This window comes from Nannobrachium achirus, assembly GCF_963921795.1.
Source record: "Nannobrachium achirus genome assembly, chromosome: 4".
Lineage (NCBI taxonomy): Eukaryota > Metazoa > Chordata > Actinopteri > Myctophiformes > Myctophidae > Nannobrachium > Nannobrachium achirus.
Window position 1 is genome coordinate 45,128,931 of NC_137813.1, and position 20,709 is coordinate 45,149,639.

General features: G+C 43.7%; 1 protein-coding gene across 1 annotated transcript in view; it reads right to left on the bottom strand.

Annotated features, from left to right (window-relative positions):
• Nucleotides 1–20,709, bottom strand: part of col5a3a (collagen, type V, alpha 3a) — a gene marked incomplete at its 5' end in the record, with an annotated part of 77,776 nt that overhangs the window by 22,049 nt on the left and 35,018 nt on the right. The window contains 24 exons of the mRNA XM_080723321.1: nucleotides 1,205–1,312; nucleotides 2,387–2,440; nucleotides 2,654–2,707; nucleotides 3,637–3,744; nucleotides 5,386–5,493; nucleotides 5,940–5,993; nucleotides 6,788–6,877; nucleotides 7,265–7,372; nucleotides 7,746–7,799; nucleotides 8,136–8,189; nucleotides 8,718–8,771; nucleotides 8,930–8,974; nucleotides 9,926–9,979; nucleotides 10,640–10,684; nucleotides 10,853–10,906; nucleotides 11,660–11,713; nucleotides 13,130–13,237; nucleotides 13,777–13,830; nucleotides 14,059–14,103; nucleotides 16,617–16,670; nucleotides 17,820–17,864; nucleotides 18,039–18,092; nucleotides 19,822–19,866; nucleotides 20,440–20,493. Coding sequence (XP_080579447.1) covers nucleotides 1,205–1,312; nucleotides 2,387–2,440; nucleotides 2,654–2,707; nucleotides 3,637–3,744; nucleotides 5,386–5,493; nucleotides 5,940–5,993; nucleotides 6,788–6,877; nucleotides 7,265–7,372; nucleotides 7,746–7,799; nucleotides 8,136–8,189; nucleotides 8,718–8,771; nucleotides 8,930–8,974; nucleotides 9,926–9,979; nucleotides 10,640–10,684; nucleotides 10,853–10,906; nucleotides 11,660–11,713; nucleotides 13,130–13,237; nucleotides 13,777–13,830; nucleotides 14,059–14,103; nucleotides 16,617–16,670; nucleotides 17,820–17,864; nucleotides 18,039–18,092; nucleotides 19,822–19,866; nucleotides 20,440–20,493 — 1,557 coding nt within the window. The remainder of the gene's footprint in view (nucleotides 1–1,204; nucleotides 1,313–2,386; nucleotides 2,441–2,653; nucleotides 2,708–3,636; nucleotides 3,745–5,385; nucleotides 5,494–5,939; nucleotides 5,994–6,787; nucleotides 6,878–7,264; nucleotides 7,373–7,745; nucleotides 7,800–8,135; nucleotides 8,190–8,717; nucleotides 8,772–8,929; nucleotides 8,975–9,925; nucleotides 9,980–10,639; nucleotides 10,685–10,852; nucleotides 10,907–11,659; nucleotides 11,714–13,129; nucleotides 13,238–13,776; nucleotides 13,831–14,058; nucleotides 14,104–16,616; nucleotides 16,671–17,819; nucleotides 17,865–18,038; nucleotides 18,093–19,821; nucleotides 19,867–20,439; nucleotides 20,494–20,709) is intronic.

The window sequence follows — 20,709 nt, forward strand, 5'->3', positions numbered from 1 at the left end:
ATGTGAAATAAATTGAATTCAACTCAACCTCTGCACCAAATGATTTGAGTGGCTTAACACTGTCCTTGGTGACCTCACCACATGCAATAGAGATGTGCAAATGCACATTGATTATGTCCTCTCTGCTGGGCAGAAACCTTGTATCGCCACAGCCATAACCTTTTGTGTTTTTTCGTAACTACTACTACTACTACACTAGTTCTCAACCTATGGGTCGGGACCCCAAGTTATTTTGGGGGGTCCCCAGATGATTAACTTAATGTGCAACATTGTTTTCTCACTCAACAGTAAAAAAAAAACAAAAAAAACATAAAGTTTAAGTGTATAGGGAGGGCATCTGCACACACTAAAGTGACAATTTAAGGACTTTTTAATACCTCTAAAATGGCTGATTAAACATTGGCCAAATTGACAAATATTAGAGGCAGAAATTGTGAAAATAGCTGATCTACATGCTCACAACGCGAGGCGTTGTGAGCATGTAGATCTGTTGTTTTCACAATAATAATGCCACGACTCTTAGTGCTCTTCAGGTTGGGGGGGTCCCCAGTTAAAATGTGATTATTTGTGGGGTCGTGGCCTGAAAAGATTGAGAACCAATGCCCTACTAGATCATACTATAGTGCCACACAAAAACCAAAAAAAAAAACTCAAACTCGAAACTCACGACGCGTTTTGAGCTTGTACCGTAGATATGCTACTTTTGCAACTTGTGAATTTGAATCCAGTAACAGTTTTGGACACAGAGATGCACAAATTACGTCTAATTTTAAATGTTACAGCGAGTCTACGTCACTCTTATGACTGTAGGCTACATGGTGTGATCATTCGCTGGAATCGCTGCAGTGCAATCCTCTGTGTTCAGTTAACTTTGAGAGAAGGTACAATTGTAACCAAATAGATACATTTGTACAATCTCTGAGTAACAAAATGGATAAATTAACACTGAGGATTGTACTGTGTATGGACTAGGGCAATTTTAATATAGGATGAGTGTAAAATGGACCCAAATATACCCGTAAGGGGTGCAGGTGAGGATGTTACCGTGTGGAGCTAGTTAATTAGCAGAATGCAACAAAAAGAGCAGGTGCTGCCTTGGTACCGGCCCATTCCGGGCCCACTTCAACCACGGATGTATAAAGTACGTCCAATTATACCAGAGTTCTAAGAGTTGTGAAGATATGACATTTTTGGAAATTCCTACCTGTAGTCCGACAGGCCCGGTGGCCCCCTTGTGGCCGCGGGCTCCTTCGTCTCCTTTGGGCCCGTACATCCCCTGCTGCCCGCGGGGTCCCGCCTCCCCGTCCACACCCTGAAACGTACGCGCACACGTCAGCGCCGTGCACACAGCAAAACCAAACACCAAACCCAATGGACAGCCTCTCATTCTGAACCACTTAAACCCCTCAAGTCTAGATTTAGTCATCTGGACCATGAGTCTGGCTCTGTACTTGGACCGCTTATTTGTCCCCGTCTACGCCAAATCCCCTCGCCAAAAACACTCTGACAACATGCTCAAGTGGTTAACTTGAGAACGCATTCCCTGCTTGCTAGTTTTGCAGTATGGCTTTGACACCCTGTATAACCATTTTAACTATTCAATTCAATTCAATTACATCTATACTATAATTTTGCGAATGTCTGTCTGAGTGAGTGAGTGTCTGTCTGTCTGAAACAGCGTTTCTCCTCAGTGGCTGGCCCTCTTTCAGATGTTGTCATGTAGATCGGTACACAGTATCTCTGTAGCCTTTAAACGAAACGGGTATTTCTTACATTGATGCTCCTACACATTATCATGCAAGCACCAGAAAGTTACTTTCCATCCCTCATATACTGTGTGCACAGTGCACACCCCATAACCCACACACTGCACATCATTTCGGAGCTCATATCTTTGAACGGGTAAGGACTAGTTTGATTTAAGTGTCAAATCACAACAAGTTATATCTCAAGACACTTTACATATAGAGCAGAGACCCGAGCAGAGACCCCACCGTGAGCAAGCAATTTTGCGACGGTGATAACTATGCCAACTATGTTGGCTAATTGTTAACAGTAATCATGCCATTGGTAATCAGGTATAATCATGTATTTCGGCAACTATGTTGCCAATTTTAAAATTTCTGATGCAATCATGTCAAATGCAATTATATATAATCACACCTGCCAAATCTGTTGGCTAATCGTTGTTTGCAAATCATGTTCTGCTAATGTGTAATATTGAGTTATAAACATGTAGAGGCCTTGTGTAAGCCCTTTGGGTTTCTTGTTTCCTTGCACTTCTCCCTCTTATATTTTGTGTAGTGTTTTTGTCTTGTTTAAAACATTTCAGCTAAACAAATCAAAATCAAATCAAACCCGAGATGCATGGAGACAGTTCACCTACCGCTGGTCCTGGCTGGCCGACGGGTCCTTGAGTTCCAACGGGTCCCGGGGGGCCCTGGACGAGACGAGAGACAGCTCAATGAACATTAAATCATTTCGGCAGAATAAAGCCTCAACAGCTCAATATTCCCAGCTGGACGACGGGAGCAGGCAAACAGTTATTACTCTGAATTACCCTGAACCAATTAGGAGCCAATTTGTCCTCTGCCTCCTGGTGGAGGAAAGTAATGATGTGATTTAGGATTAACGGTATTAGGTTCAAACTCACCCCTTCTCCTTTGTCCCCCTTGCCGCCCTTCTGCCCTGGTCCTCCCGTCTCCCCCTGCGGACGGACGCACACGCACACGCACACGCACACACACACACACACACACACACACACACGCACACACACACACACACACAGGTATAATTAAGAGCTTAATCGGCACATAATGTAGCTTCACATACTTTACCTCTAGTCACTAGATCATTGGTTCTCAAAATGAAGTCTAGCCAGGGGTCCTTGGAGGGGGTTCCAGGGGTACCCAGCAAAAGAAGTTAACTTTTGTCACCATTTATTTATATATTTTTTTTATCACAATCATTTATCCATTTAAATCTTGGCTATTCAAAAGTAGCTGAACTACATGCTCGCACCGTGACACTTCGCGCCACACTGCGAGCTCGTATATCTGCTATTTTTGAAAATATTCAAAAATCGTAATAATTTTGGACAATCTTTTAACATAAATCTTCTCTTCTGGGGGTCCCTGGCACAAAACTGTTTCAGATGGGGCGGTCCGCTGGCCAAATACATATACATTTGGGGGTCCTTGACATGAGAAAGTTTTAGTTTTAGAGCTTTAGACCAGTGGTTCTCAAAGTGGATTCCAGGGACTTTGTGGGTTCCTTTATGCGGTCTAAATTGACCCATACAAGTCTATAACGGGTCCATTTGGTTCCATTTGTACATTGTCAGAGTTAAGGGGAGACCTTGAAATGTAAAGGTTTGAGAGACACTGCTTTAGAGCAGTGTCTCTCAAACCTTCAGGTTTCAAGGTCTCCCCTTAACTCTGACAGTGTACAAATGGAACCAAATGGACCCGTTAGGGTTCATTTGGTTCCATTTGTATGCTGTTAGAGTTACAGACTTGTATGGCTCAATGTAGACTCCCATAAAGGAACTCACAGAGTCCCTGTAATCTACTTTGAGAACCAATGCTATAGAGCCATTGTCTAGGCTATGCTGTCTTTCTGCGAACACCGTACCTTGTCTCCGTCCTCTCCTGGAGGCCCAGAAGGCCCGGCGGCTCCTGGCAGCCCCGAGGGGCCCTGCTCCCCATCATGACCAGCAGGCCCTATGGGGCCCTTCTCTCCCTGGGGAGACACACAGGAAAGAACAGTAATGCATCTAACACCTGCCATAGCGCTCATTATTCCTGTGCAATCAATACGCCACACGTTGATTATGTCGTCTCTGTCAGGCATAAACCTCACCGGTGGTGGAAAAAGTACTCGCATTGCTTACTCAAGTAAAAGTATCGATACTGCAGTGTTGAAATCCTTCGTTAGGGTGCCCACACACCAAAATACCTGAAGTGGAATCCGCCAATGCATTTCAATGAGAGTGAAGCGGTTTCATGCCAGCAGAGGATTTCTGCAAAAAACGCTCCCTTCTCATTGAAATGCATTGGCGGAACGCGGATTCCACTCTCATAGGTATTTTGGTGTGAGGGCACCCTTACAAGTAAAAGTCTGGAATACAAAATTCACTTGAGTAAAAGTACAAAAGTATAGGTATAAAAAAGTTAAATTACAAAATGTTTGAAAATAGCAGATCTACAAGCTCACAACGCATCACGATGCAACGCGCTGTGAGCTTGTAGATCGGCTATTTTCAAACAGCCTAGGTAGCATAGGGCTAAAGTGGTTTATGTATGTTTTATAATATTATAATTTACATCTACAAAGTAACTAGTAACTAAAGGTTTCAAATAAATGTAGTGGAGTAAAAGTACAATATCTGGATCCGAGATGTGGCGGAGTAGAAGTAGAAGAATTGGAAATTGGAAATATTCAAGTAAAGTACAGATACCTCAAAAGTATACTTAAAGGGCAAGTTCACCTCTGGGACAACCCGATCTTATTTTCTTGTTGTTTGGGACACGATCAACACAATCCTGAGTTATTTTTTGTGTTCAATCTGTGTTTTGAGATATTTTAGTATTTCAGCATGAATGATGATGCATTTTGCATCATATGAGTCATCATGAAGCATCATATGATGCAAAATGCATCATCATTCATGCTGAAATACTAAAATATCTAAAAACACAGATTGAACACAAAAGGATTTGTGTTGATCGTGTCCCAAACAACAATAAAATAAGATTTGGTTGTCCCAGAGGTGAACTGGCCCTTTAAGTGCAGTACTTAAGTAAATCTACTTAGTTACTTTACACCACTGCCTATCACTTTGTGGGTTGTTTTTCCCCCCCGTAAATTAGCGCCCTACTTGATTGTACTACGGTGTCATTCAAAAGCATGCAAAAGTAGACAATCTGCAAGCTCGAAAACACTGCGCAAAGCCACGAGTTTTGAGCTTGTAAGATCTGTCACTTTTCAATCCTGAAAAGCACCAGTTTTGGACATTATGAGGTTTCCATCCGACAGCGATGATGTGTATAATTCTAGGAAGAAGAACAACACACGCACACACACACACACGCGCACACACGCGCACACGCGCACACACGCACACACGCACACACACACACACACACACACACACACACACACACACACACACACACACACACACACGCACACACACACACACACACACACACGCACACACACACACACACACACACTCCTCTCCCTCTAATAATGATGCACAGAGAAGCGAGAGCACGCTGACAGTGTTTTCGGGCCGGCGGTGTTCCGTGATTTTAATCGAGGACAGCGTTTGCATGAGCAGCAGAGAGGATTTTTAATGACGTTCTAAAAAAATCTTACTGGCTCGCCTTTCTCCCCCATCGGCCCTGCGTTGCCCACGCCACCGGGCCGCCCGGGCTGACCGATACCGCCGGCTGCTCCGTTCGGCCCCCTCTCACCACCGGCACCCTGGGAACAGTAGGGAGAGAGAGAGAGAGAGAGAGATGAAAGTGAAGGTTGTCACGTGATCTTTTTAGTGGTCGTGATTACTGATCTCCATGGAGACAGTCCTCATATCGTCGTTGTCGGGCGGAAAACCTTGTATGTCCAAGACCGTTCGTTTTGTATTTATCGTTTAAAAAATGAACTAAACTAGTGAAAATAGCTGATCTACAAGCACACAACGCCTCGCGGTGCGAGGCGTTGTGTGCTTGTAGATCTGCTGTTTTCACTACTTTTGTACGACAGCCTTGTATGATGAAGCAGGGCTTTACTTGGTGAAAAGAATTACAAATTTGAAACTTGGAGATACAAGGTTTCTGCCCGACAGTATCATATATGACTTCATAGTGGAATGGGAGGGTGGGAGTGGGGGACTGAGGGCTGAGGGGGAAAAAGGTAATAACAAATCTTACGATTGCTCCTGCGTTGCCAGTTGGGCCCTCTCCCCCCTTTAGACCTGCGGGACCCTGAAGAGACACACAAACACGAATAAAAAAAATCAATCGCTGATCCACAAAATAACTGAATAGCTTGTGGTGACGCGGTCACCTGTTTTCATCACACAGACACAACGTGGTACAAACGAAGGGTAAATCATAGGGGTGTAATGATACATTTTAGCAACGATACGATATGCATCACATGGATGATATTGTTTCATTCATGACGATACGAGACGATTCAATGATTTAAAATCAAAATAGTAACTATTTAGCAAAGAAATTAAATCTGTGTGAAACGTGTCAATAGCATGTTTTTAAGGGAAAAATCTATTATGGCTATAAATAAGTAAACACTGTGATTCTCTAGCAAATACATTTACATTATATTTCAACACATATGGACAAACCCGCAACTTGACATGAACACAGAGATTACACACATTTATCGATAGACCAAGAGTAGCTATATGGAATGGAAAAGTAATTAAACCCCTCTTTTTCATTTTCCTTATTAAAATTGCTAAATACAAGGCACAAATACTCAGTTTCCATACAATCAATTATTTGCACTGCAAAACGATTCGATACCGACTAGATATACAAAGCCAAACGGTACGATATATGCTTTCGCATATCGACATAGTAGATCACTGCAAATTAAAATCGTTTTTTCGATTCGGTTACTATATCGTTACACCCCTAGTGTAAATCAGGCTTAAGCGGTTAATTATCTCTTGGAAATTGTGCGAGGCTAAACGTTTCCGGGGAGGATGCAGTCTGGACGGAGGTGAAGGGGATGAGGGGGGCTTGGTGTTTACCGTGGCACCCGGGCTGCCTCGGCTGCCTCTGAATCCGCGGAGACCTGCTGGGCCACTCTTCCCAGGAAGTCCTACAGGTCCTGGGTCTCCCTGGAAACCACACGTGCACACGCGCACACACACACACACACACACACACACACACACACACACACACACACGCACACGCACACAGGATTAGATCTAAGAGCGGTCGGCTGGCAGACGGCAGAACCTCATGCGGTCATAAATCACGCCGACCGGCAGTCACACCGAGAAGGAACATTCATCTTTTATGAGGCATAATACACTCTGCGCAGCGAGGTTTCCTCTGTTATTTATTAGCAAATTAGCTGCAAAGATGAGACCCCGGGAGTTAAGCTAGGATATTCCAGCGATGTCTCTAGATGAGTCCTTGGGCCTTATTTAACGCAGCGATGATAACGATGCCCTAATAATGGTGATTAGGATGCTGACGGTCAGGTGAACAGCGCTCACCTTGACTCCCTCCTTTCCTGCAGCTCCAGGTAAGCCGTGCTCGCCAGGGGGTCCTGGTGAGCCGGGGTGTCCTCTGTCTCCTGTTGGGCCCGTCTCACCAGAGTTACCCTGAAAGCCACCGCAAGAACAAGGCCTGATCAGAACATCTTACCCTTTATAAACTTAAGAAGGCAAACGTAGCCAATCAGGAAGGAATATGGGAACATGGGACAGATCCATGTTGATGACATGACTTTAGAGACACTCCTACTGGCGCTAGAAGAGGGGAATGTGAGAAATCAGGGGCGGAGATTTGTGATTTGCCAAATAAATAGTGAAAATAGCAGTGAGCTTGTAAACCTGCTTATGTATTTTTGTAAGTTTTGGTCCCAGGGAGACACCAAAAAGTGTCTTTTTGGTCTTGAGATGGAAAAGTTTGCGAGCCGCACAACTGTGAAGAACAAGAGTCGATCATCAGTAAGTTTTCCATTAGTAGTCTCACCTGTGGTCCGACGACTCCTGTGGGCCCAGGTGGTCCGGTCTTGCCTTGAAAGCCCTGAGGATATGAGACGAGACAATTGAGTCTGTGACCCACTATTAAGCGCTGAGGCAAAGCCAGCCAGACACTGAGAGGCTGTTATCTGTGGACTGCAGGCAAGGCAGAGTTTTTTTATTGAATTTACTAGAAGGCCTCTCAGCTTGGTACTCCGCCTGAAACTTCAATAATTCAATAGTGAAGGCACAGCTTTTGACTTGCATGCCAGGGTGTTATACAGGTCATGTTGACTGTAGCCTGGTGTGAGGCAGCTTGGGGTACTGCGTTATTATTCCTGTGATGGACAGACAGAACTGTAAGGGTGTGTGGTTTGATTTTGGTTCAAATGTGACTCACTGGTTCCCCTCGCTGGCCTGGATGACCTGGTAATCCGTCTTTCCCTGCTGGTCCCTGGGGAAAAAAAGAAATGTAATCTCTTTAATGAACAACAGCAAAAGATGGGTTTTCAAATGTGGTTTGTGTATCCTTGAATTACAAGTACATGTTATTTGTATTGCACATTTCATTCAAGTGCAAACTCAATATGCTTCACATTAACCACTTGTGCAGTGTAAGTGTACATTTATTACTTGCGCCAGCCAGTGAAGCAAGGCGCGGGTGCCGAGGTGGCATGGCATAAGTTGGCACCTCGACAAGAGTGCAGTCTAGTTTTGTTCTGGTTTCTTCAGACACTGTGGCAGGCAGCAGTAACAGTATTGTGGAAAATAGTAATAATCAGAGAATCAGCACTAAAACCCTGTATACTTTGTTTGTCCCCTAGCAATCTATCCTTCGTCCCCTCCTTTTGTCATCACAATGCAACTCGTCGCGAGCAATTTTCACCAAATGTTTGCCCCAGACTAGTGGCACTAGGGTTAATGTAGTTAAAATGAACTACACCTAACCTTAGATTACAGAACATATATTTTTCACACTTACATTTGGTCCTTTAACTCCTGCATCGCCATTCCTGCCCTGTGGCCCGTGAGGCCCCTGGAAATAACAACACAGATGATCAGAGCTATGTATTCATCCATACTCTCTCTCTCTACTATGCTATGAGATTGTCTCTGACATTTCAAGTGAGCTTTTGAGCCAAAGCGTCAGAGATCAGAGCTCTGCTGCTGTCACTGTGTTGTGCAGAACCTTACCTGATCTCCCGGGGTCCCCGGGGGGCCATCATGTCCAGAAGTGCCCTGACAGGCGGACCAGGCAGCGGAGGGATTGAGGAGAAATAAAAAGCAAGAGTTATTGCACAAGACTGGGGGGCAACCCATCCATATTTTAGGCTTTTCTCCACTCTGACAAATCTTTATCCTTCCCAGGATGCTGCTTTGAAGTGGAGAGTGTAAACTGTACCCGTTCCCTGGCACACGGCGTGGCTGCTCGCTGCAAGCAGATGGCCTGTCATCTAGAAGTGAACGGTAACCAGTCGCAATCCGGCCCGTACATTCATCCATACTTTATGAGACATCCAGGTGTGTGTGTGGGGGGGGGGGTTTGAGTATGCCAGTGTGTGAATGTGTGTGCAGGGGCGTCACAAGGGGGGGGAAAAGTGGGACTGAGAAACTAGGGCCCAAGGTGGAGGGGCCTTCGTTATTTTATACTTTGGCTATTGAAAAATAGCAGATATACAAGCTCACAGCACGGCACCGAGTGCCGCACTGCGAGCTTGTAGATCTGCTATTTTTGAAAAGTTGTGAAAATGTGTGCAAATCTTTGAATGTGTGTATTTTTTAAGCAAACATTTGTAACTCAAATGTTGCTTCTGGGGGGTCCCTGGAACTAAATATTTTTAGATGGGGGTCCGTGGCCAAATACATATCATTTTGTAGGTCCTTCACATGAAAAGGTTTGAGCACCATTGACATAGAAACATATATATATTTTTTAAATGTTCACAATTTTTCAAAAATAGCAGATCCACAAGCTTGCAGTGAGCTTGTATATCTGCTATTTTTCAATAGTTAAAGCACAAAATAATGCATAATAATGCATTCCCTGTCTAAATGGGTGGAGAACATTCATGGGGGGCCCGCAGTGAATCCTTGTCCCCAGGGCCCAGAATTTGGTGCGACACCCCTGTGTGTGTGCATGTGCACGCGTGTGTGCGTGTGCATGTGTGTGTCTACGGAGCCTCGTCTCACCTTCTCTCCGGGTTTTCCGGTGGGTCCCCTCGCTCCTCTCCCCCCTCGAGCCCCCTGTCGAGAAAGAAAACAACAGTCTGGTTGGCAGAAAGTGGCACACGCTGTACAAAGATGGAGATGTGGGGCATGTCAGGTGATGACATAACACTCTGTTTTGGAAAGTACAATTTTGAGGTACTTTTACTTGAGAATTTCCATTTTACTTTGTACTTTGTTCTCCACTATAATTATTTGAAAACTTAGAAAAAGAACAAATCACCTAGTCACCCTGAAGAAGGCATAATGTGCCGCAACGCGTAGGTTTTAAATATTCTTGCTATGCATTAGCCCTGAAATAAAGGCTTTTTAACTTTCCCCAAGAGTGCCTTGTTTCTAACCTTTTTTTGCATCTATTTGACAACTTACTTTCTACATATAGATTATTATAAAACATACATGAACTAATTAAGCCCTATTTAATCTTCAGTTATTTGAAAATACTTCTGCCCCACAGGGCAAAGCTCTGGCTGGCGGGCCAGAGCTCACATGCTGTGAATGCTGTTTCTCTGTTGCTGGAATCTTCAATAAATGGTTGACTTCACCCTGACTGGATATTAATATTTATCTACCATACAGCAGATTTCCGGAAACAGGCGCTTTCCAACACTTACCACCGACGATGTTGGTGAGGTAGAGAGCTACCTTAAATACCATCTACTGTATAACTATACTCACATTTGACCCTCTCTGGCCCCCAGATCCCGCCTGGCCAGCTGGACCCTGCAACGTGCAAAAAAAGTAAGAGTCATTCATCATTCACTCGCTTGCTGTACAATAATACACTGTGCAGCTGCCGCTCCGCTCTGCAGTGTGTACTGAACAATCTGAACGGTAGTCACAGTATTGTGGAAACGCGGATGACAAATGTTTCGCGTGGGACTCACTCACCCTTCGTCCTTTCTCTCCCGAAACTCCGGCGGCGCCGGGGAACCCACCTGATCCCTGGGGACCAACACACGGAGGTTAATTAGAGACTGCCTTCCCAATTCATCACACATCAGACCTCGATGTCTCTTAGCGTGTAATTAACCACCGTATCGAATTAAAGTGAATCTAATCCGCGAGTCCGATACAGCCCTTAAATACACCATTCATCAACACCTAATGAATTGATGTCGCTAATGAACTATTAATAAAAATACCCTGTTTTTTAATCAGCCATTTATCATCCTTTATATTTAATCAGACAGGAAGCAGCAATGCCAAAGACGCGCATCCTTCCGTTTAACCCATTTAGATGGGGTACACATATATCTGTGTCATCACTTTAACCATTATTTTATGCTTGAACTATTAAAAAACAGCAGATATACAAGCTCACAGCGCGGCACCGAGTGCCGCGCTGCGAGCTTGTAGATCTGCTATTTTTGGAAAATCTTGAAAATGTGTGCAAATCTTTGAATGTATATGTTTTTAAAGCAGACATTTGAAATGCAAATCCTTCTTTCTCTTGGTCCCTGGAACAAAATATTTCCAGATGGGGGGGTCTGTGGTCAAATGCATATAATTCTAGGCCGGGGGTCCTTGACATGAAAAGGCTTGAGAACCACTGACATAGAAACATGGGTTTTTCAGAAAACTGTTAAGATTTAGAGGACATTTTTACGTATTTTTCAGGCCTAGATGTTTTAAAAGGCGGATAGAGGAAGCGGGGGACACATTAGCACATCATAATAGCTTATCAGTGTAAATCACCTTGGGCCCCTGTCTTCCTGGGTATCCTGGCAACCCTGGCACGCCAAGTTTACCCTGCAGAGAATTAGAGGAAGAAAGAAGAACGGTTCATCAGGCACGTGCACACATAGACATCAAAGGGGGCTTGAGCCCCTGTCCTTTTATTCATCTGTAAAAAGTGCCCTTTCCAGACAATAAATGCAGTTTTTAAAGATGGTGAAAGAAATGCAAACGCACTATTTTTGCTCTTTCTGTGTAGAAATCAAACATCGAAAATAATAATATAATATTTTCGATATTTTCACCAAAAGGCCCTTTTAGAAATGTCAGCCCCTGCCTCTTTAACATTCTCTGCATGTCCCTGCAGTTCATTATGTTTTTAAATCAGTGCAATGTTAACCCCCTCCCCCACGTCTTATCTGTTAATATGTGGTGGTTTCACCGTTGGGGCGTAATAAAACTGTCAATGAATCAGTCAACATCAAAGACCATGCAGTGCACGTTGTATACGTATATATTTTCATCATACTGTACTGCTGATTATCAACACAGGAACTTCATACAAGACATTCTTAAATGCATGAGTAGGAACATGGGAAAGAAATATTGTAAAAAAGAAAAAGAAAAGAAAGAAAGAAAGAAAGAAATAAAGTAATAATAATATTTTTGTCAAATATTTATCAAAGGTAGTCTCATTTAAAAATTTGGCACACCAAAACTAGTTTGTTGGCTAATGCATCTTAACTTAGTGAAATTCACCAGATTTTATACAGTTTCATGTTGTAAAGATAAGAGGGCTTTAGTAACAAAACATTGCTTTCCATTCTGTACCAACTTTCTCTCAATAACCCAGGGAACCATTGTTTCCAAGTTTCCTGACCCAATACTTGGTCCGCTCCTCTTTCCCATATACTACACCAAATCTCTTGGCCAAAAATGTACAAGCTCACAACACTCTGCATTGTGAAACATTGTCAGCTTGTAGACCTGCTAGTTCACGCCAGAATAGGGAAGCTAGGGTTCACATTGGTAATGCACTGTAACTTTTTTAATAAAACAAATCTTAAAATTGTCCTAACTATTAAATAGCTAAGGTTTTAGAACACCCACTCCGTTAATTTCAGCCCCAAAAGCCTTTTCTTTATATGTTTTCTACATAGCCTTGACAGGGGCTGTATTTCCCGGCAAAGTGATGTCATCTCCCACATGATACACTACTGGCCAATCACAGCGCAGATCATACACCACCGGCCAATCACAGCGAGTCTTGCTGTCTCTTCAGGAAGTAGCTTCCCTCAGCAACTGTGTTTACATTGGTGAAGGAATCTTGCCTGCTACTCCCTCAATTATGGTCTAAAAATGATGGGAGACGGCGAGGCGGAGGTGGTCGCGGTGGCCACCGGAACGGGGGTCCGCGCGAAAAACGGACGAAAAAAGCAATACCGCTACTGACCACTAGTTGAGCAGCTTCCACAGTACAGCTTTAAGTACCTTCTCTCCTGCTATCCCAGCACCACCAGACTCTCCAAGGGGTCCCGCGTTTCCTTTGAACCCCTCTGGTCCGTCCTCTCCACGCTGCCCTGCACCTCCGTTGTCACCCTGAAGACAAGGGAAAACAACATTATAAGAATGTGATCCTTTGTCAACAAATAAAAGGAAGCATGATGAAAAGAGTTCTTCCGATACCGATATCAGTATCAGAAAAGCTGCCGATACTGCCTAAAATGCTGCTATCGATATCGGCGAGTATGGCAGTCTATGCCAATCCAATACCATGTCAGTTATGATGATATTTTGAATGCTTCAGTTGATGTTGCACGACTGTTTTATACTCTTAATGTATTATTTACATGCTCTTCAACAATTATTAGTGGCATTTTTTATTTATTCCTAGATCAGTGGTTCTCTTAATTTCAAGGACTCCCATAACTCATATAGGTTTAACTCTCTAAGGGACAGGTCCATTTGGAACCCCCTCAAGGAACCCTGAGGGGCCCTGGACCCCACTTTGAGAACCACTGTCCTAGATTGTTTTTAAATTACACACTGGTATCAGATCGGTATCAACTGGTATCGGAATCGGTATCGGGAGGGAAAAAAAATGATCGGTACATCTCTAGAAATGAGTGAGTGCTTACCCTGTCTCCCTTGAGACCATGGTCGCCTTTAGCCCCAGGGAAACCATCTTCGCCCTGTGAGGAAGATGAAGGTGGAGTTATCAGAGTGTGTGTGTGTGTGTGTGTGTAACGACGGTAATTAATGACTCGCTCTGCTGCAGTCTGAAGCAAGTGTCCCGACTCTAGTGGTGTTTACTGTGTCACAATTACACCAAGGAAGAAAGAGTCACAACATACTGCCTGCAACGACACAATGAATCAATATTCTTCTTCTAGGCTAACTCGAAAATCCATTTGTCTAACCTTCTCTCCTTTGCCCCCCTTCAGACCCCTCACTCCATCCGCTCCCTGTGAAAAGGAGAAAAGAAGATACATTTAGTTAGAAAATAAAACAAATTAAACAAATTATACCAAACACGCAGGCTCTCGATGTCGTCATTGGTTGACAATTCGTTCAATGTCTGAAGATACAATACTGGGAATGATTTTGGAAATTGAAAGTGGAAGAAGTTCACCCTGGTAAACTCATCCAAGTTCTCTATAAAAAAAGGTCTACTTAAATCATTAATATACATAATTAATTTCACAGTTATCAGTAGAAAGGCATCCAGGGCATTGCAAATATAGCTTTCAATGTGAAGCATTTACATTGAGCATTTATAGGCATATACAGTCAATAAAGTATGTACAACTAGCAACATCCTCTATGCATGATGTCACGATTCTGCTGCTTTTCTTATTTTAATTAATTTCCATAATAATTCTTTTGAAAATGCAATTATATTGTTGTCTAGATATGGATTAGTATGTAAATCTCTGAAGTTGTCCCTTATCTATAGCCCTTTAACATTAATTGCGACACGTTATGAGCTTGTAGATCACTATTCTCACATGACACCGTCGTACGATATAGTATAGAATAGGACTTAAGCGGTTAAACGTCTATTGATTTACTCTTGACCTGACTTTGCACGGCCATCGATCAGTTATTGACCCCACATTCATTTCACACTAATGATTGCCATCAAGGTCAGACAGACTGCCTCTACTCTCTGGGAGGAGCTGAGAGACATGCCAGTCCAAACTGACAGCTTGTTGAATATCAGCCGTGACAATCACAGAGCAGTGAGTGCCACGGTGACACTCACAAAACCATTACACACTGACAAAACTTGGATTCACACGTGGTACGCGCACAACTGCTGCTCCTCTCTCGCTTGATACTGATACATCCCCCCGTCCATCAAATGTTCCCCCACTCTGCAGTGGAAATGGAAAGGAACTAAGTACATCCTACATATAATTTTAGAGATGAGGTCAGTCACTCACAAAATGCATTATCTATTCACTCGCTTCAGCGACTGATCTCAAATTTAACATGGCATTGGTCATTAGCATTATACACACGATGACGGAGCCCGAATTTCATTTTTCCCAAATTCTAGCGATTTTTTAGCGTTTCTTCACTCTGAGCTCTACAGCCTGTTGTCAGGGTTACGGCCCGTTCCTCCAGGCCATGGGATCTGTAGCCCCACGCATAATTTGGCCTCTCTCTCTCTCTCTCTCTCTCTCTCTCTCTCTCTCTCTCTCTCTCTCTCTCTCTCTCTCTCTCTCTCAACGGGTGATGTGTCTCATCTTCCAACGGGTATAGAAAACTTATGTGGAGCAAATACATCCTCATACTTCTATATATTCGAACGGGTAAGGTCTAGTTTACTTAAGTACTGCACTTACAGTAAGTGCAATTTTGAGGTATTTGTACTCTGCTTGAGTGTTTCCAATTTCCAGTACCATTACTTCCACCACACTACATCTCGCATCCAAACATTGTAGTTTTACTCCACTACATTCATTTGAAAACTTTAGTTACTAGTTACTTTGTAGATTTAGATATTATTACAAAACATACATATACCGGTAGCCACTTCAGCCCTACATACATTTTGGCCATTTGAAAATAGCCGATCTACAAGCTCACAATGCGTCGCGATGCGACGCATTGTGAGCTTGTAGATCTGCTATTTTCAAAAGATTTTATACATTTGAAAACGTCAAATGTACAACATTCTAGCCTCGTGAACCAGCCTCTCCCGGAAATCACATATACTTTTGAAAGCGTATAGATTTCCTTTAGAAGCTGGTTCGAGGCTAAGGACATTCTGCATAAGAGTACTTTCTACGTTCGTTGGGCATTTTAAGTACATTTTGACACCAATACTTTTGTACTTTTTACTCAACTAAATGAAGAATTCCTGACTTTTCCTTGTAAGGGTGCCCTCGCCCCTCACACCAAAGTACCTATGAGAGAGGAATCCGCGTTCCTCCAATGCATTTCAATGAGAAGGGAGTGTTTTTTGCAGGAATCCTCTGCTGGCATGAAACCGCTTCACTCTCATTGAAATGCATTGGCGGAACGCGGATTCCACTCTCATCAGTAATACAAAATACCTATGAGAGTGGAATCCGCGTTCCGCCAATGCATTTCAATGATAAGGGAGCGTTTTTTGCAGAAATCCTCTGCTGGCATGAAACCGCTTCACTCTCATTGAAATGCATTGGCGGAACGCGGATTCCACTCTCACAGGTATTTTGATGTGAGGGCAACCTAAACGGAGTATTTCTACATTGCAGTATTGATACTTTTACTTAAGTAACAAACGTTAGTAGTTTTTCCACCACTGCCACTCTGTTATTACAAGTCCTCTGGAGAGCCAAGGCTCTCTGGTTCCACCTGTCAGCTGTCAGTCAAAGACCCAGACGGCAGCTTGTCCATTACAGAGAGACACAGAGGCTGACGCGTCTGAGGAAATCAGGGAACTGAGTGGACACGCTGGACACATCGCGACGCCTTTATGACTCACCTTGACGCCACGTGTCCCCGGATAGCCGATGGGTCCCTGTGCCCCTGGTATACCCTGCATGTTGAGAACAGAACAACAAGGAGAGTATCTCTAAGTATCGAAAAGGAAAGTACAAAATGTTCCTAGCAGACGTGAGTGCTTTGATACTGTGTCCTCATCCCTTCTCATGAGCATTCTGGAACATATCGTCGTTGTCGGGCGGAAACCTCGTATCTCCAAGTTTCACATTTCTATGATCTTTCGCAAAGTAAAGCACTGCTTCATCATACGAGGCCGTCGCACAAAAGTAGTGAAAACAGCAGATCTACAAGCACACAACGCCTCGCAGCGCGAGGCGTTGTGTGCTTGTAGATCGGCTGTTTTCACTAGTTTAGATCATTTTTTAAAATGATAAATGCAAAACGAACGGTTTTGGACATACAATGTTTTCACCCGACAACGACGATATGAAGCATGTGTGTGTGCGTGTGCGGGTGACTCTAATGGGCTGAGTGGCTGACACTCTGGTCTAACGACCGCAATGACGTCGAGATGAAGACCCGAGATGAAGATAATGACGGGAGTGAGCACGATTGCAGCTTAATGTGAGTGAATGGACGCCCACAATGGTCTCTACACACAAATGGGATCTCAGAACAGTGACGGCTAAACAAGAGATGATATTACTTTTTCATTTCAAGTGAATGTGAGAACAGAGTACGTGATAAGGTAGCTGTGTGTACAATAGCGTTTGGGTGGAAACCTTGTATGCCCAAAACCGTTGGTTTTCAAAATATTGAAGAAAGATGTATCCAACGTAGTCACAAGCTCTTGTTAGTGCTTTTTATTGGTTAAATATTTATAACACTCTTAGATAGACTTCTACAGAAAAATCTGTAGATATTTTTGCACAACACTGTGATACAATCAAAGGTTCTTCCTTACTCAATCATCAAGTGCTGTTAGTAGCACTAACATAACACATACACAGAGAACGTTAATATTCCGTGGTGGTAAAGCAATGCAAGCTTTCACCACGAAAAAGCATCAACCTGTATGAATGAGGCAACACCAAATGAATATTCATTTATGCATAATATGCATAAATCAGAAAAGAGAAAGAGAAAAGAGAAATATGAAGATACAAGGTTTCCGCCTGACAATATGTTCCATATAGTGTGTAAACATACACTGGTCCAACGCAGTCTATTGTGTGTCACCCACCTGGCTGCCCTTTTCTCCTGCGGGTCCCTCTCTTCCAGGGTGACCCTGAAACACAGAAATGCATTGTGGTAAGTAATAAAATTGTGGAGGCCGAGCTTTTTTCACCCAATGCTGTTGACTGAATCTTTGATTTGTGTGTGCGTGCGTGTGCGTGTGTGTGTGTGCGTGCGTGCGTGCGTGCGTGTGCGTGCGCGTGCGGCGTGTGTGCAGCGTACTCACATTGGGACCATCGTTACCAGGCAGTCCTTGCAGGCCTCCTTTTCCCTGGGGACCCTGTGCACAACAGACAAAGACACACATGAAGAGGACACCTCATCCCCTCCCTGAGAGACCACAGTCTCACATCACTATAAACACTGCACTGGAACATCCCCTGCATCACAGTCTCACATCACTATAAACACTACACTGGGACATCCCCTGCTGCATCACAGTCTCACATCACTATAAACACTGGAACATCACCTCCTTCATCGAGCCTGTGGCAAATAGCTAGCTCAGGTCAATCTTAACAGTTTTACTGCCAGATTTATTATTTATTTATTGGGGATGGTGCCAGCAAAAAGCAGCTTACCTTTGCGATGTTATAGAAAAAGATCTATTGATTATTTCCAAACGATTTCTTTCATTGGACCTATTATATGTGTACTTTAGCCAAGCTGGCGGCAGGGGGAAGCCTTATGCAAGGAATGGATGTGAAATGGCCCTCCCCTCTTTCCGTCGTTCAGAGCATAGAATTGCATAATCTAGATCAGGTCCACAGAGAACAGCCAGGAAGTGAATTGGACATCATTGATGTTTACGTGTGGTGGAGATTTGAAAGCAGCATTACGGGAGATGTTTTTTACTGTACACACCCGTGCGACCTCTCATCAGCTTACAGTCATCAGACAAGGTAAAAGAATGGCAAGTATTGGCAACGCGCCGCCGTCAACATTGGGGCGAACGGGAATGTCCGAAGCAGTAAAAGAGATTTAATATCAAAACAGCCATTTTTGTCAGTAAAATAAAACATAATAAAATATGAAATCTGCCTAGCCCCACATAGTTGAGCTTTCATAATGACGGCAACGCAGGCTATTAAAAGCACATTAGCCTATCAACGTTACTAATAAGTGTGAACGTTCATTAATATGTTTTTTCCATTTCAGAATACTCCCTGCAGCAGGATCAGCACCTTGGAGAGCACCACCACGTGACTGCTCTGCCAGCACCAGTGCTCAGGGGCTACTGTACTGTACTGTACTGTACTGTACTGTACTGTACTGTACTGTACTGTACTGTAGGTCCAAGCATATGAGTACTAGGGATGGGACGATACGCGATATTATCGTTTATCGTGATAAAAAACACTCGCGATAAATCGTATCGTGGAGATTTAATTTATCGTGATATCGTCCTCCCGTCATGCACTGGGATCAATTCACCTTTTATTTGCCGAGCTGCATATCCGGTACCACTTAAACCCTCTAGAATTGGTAAAAGGTACTTATAATATACGTATTTGATACAGTCTTTTTTTCCACTATCTATCAAATGTCTAAATGTTCCGCCCCAGGATAATGGATGTTGGGGATATTTTGATTATCGTGATAATATCGTAAATCGCGATTTCTTTGGTCACAATAATCGTGATATGAATTGTTCATATCGTACCATCCCTAATGAGCACTGGTGTGTGTGTGTGTGTGTGTGTGTGTGCGTGCGTGCGTGCGTGTGTGTGCGTGCGTGTGTGCGTGCGTGCGTGCGTGCGTGCGTGCGTGTGTGCGTGCGTGCGTGTGGACTGACTGAATGAATCCCTAAAGCCTGTGTGTTCTCCTTGGTGTATGTTTCTGTTAGCTATCGATTTCCCCGTCTAGCCCACCCACACCGCCCCCCCATGTCCTCCACTTAGTCTGTGCAGCCACATAAGTTAGATGCAGGTCACACTGCCATGCTCTGACAGGGGTGACGAGGTCGCAGCTTTTAATTCAGAAATCAGAACAGAGATGTGCGGCCTTACCTTCTCTCCGGGCAGTCCGATGGGACCCTGGGGGCCAGCCGAGCCCTAATGGACCAGAGAGAAAAAAGCACCACGTCAAGGTTTAGCGTCGCAAACTGGAAGCGAATCTGGCGGTACAGTATGTCTGAGTACTGTATGTACACAGCACAATCCTCAGTGTTAATTCATCCAATTTACTCATGTAACCAAATGGACCCTTACAGGTCAATTTGTAGTTACATTTGTACATTTTGTACAAATTAACACTAAGGATTGTGTGCATCTTTGTTCATGTCAAGACTCAATACATATTATAACGTCGTTGTCGGGTGGAAACCTTGTATGCCCAAAGCCGTTCGTTTTGTATCTTTCATTTTGAAAATGATTTAAAATAGTGAAAATAGCCGATCGACAAGCAGACAACGCCTCGCGCTGCGAGGCGTTGTGTGCTTGTAGATCTGCTATTTTCACTAGCCTTGTGCGACAGTCTTGTGTGACGATGCAGGGCTTTACTTTACGAAAAATAAACATACAAATTTGAAGCTTGGAGATACGAGGTTTCTGCCCGACAATGACGACAGGCTAGTTGGAATGGTCGACTGTGGTATGTTTGGTGTCGGGCCACAGTGAGGTACCTACCTGTATCCCTGGGTTTCCTTGTTGACCCGCGGGGCCTGGGTCTCCAGCTTGTCCCTGTGGAGAGAAACAGAAACATCCTGAGCATAAAGTCCTCATCCCATGACAGGTAAACAGCTTCATGAAACTGCTAAAACCGAGCCACTCTGGAAAATGCTAGCCAATGCCAGGCTTGCATGATTTTTACATTTAAAATGTTTTTTTTTTACCTTTCCGCCCCAAATTAAACGGCGCAAATAGCAGATCCACAAGCTCTAAAAGCTCTTCTATGTG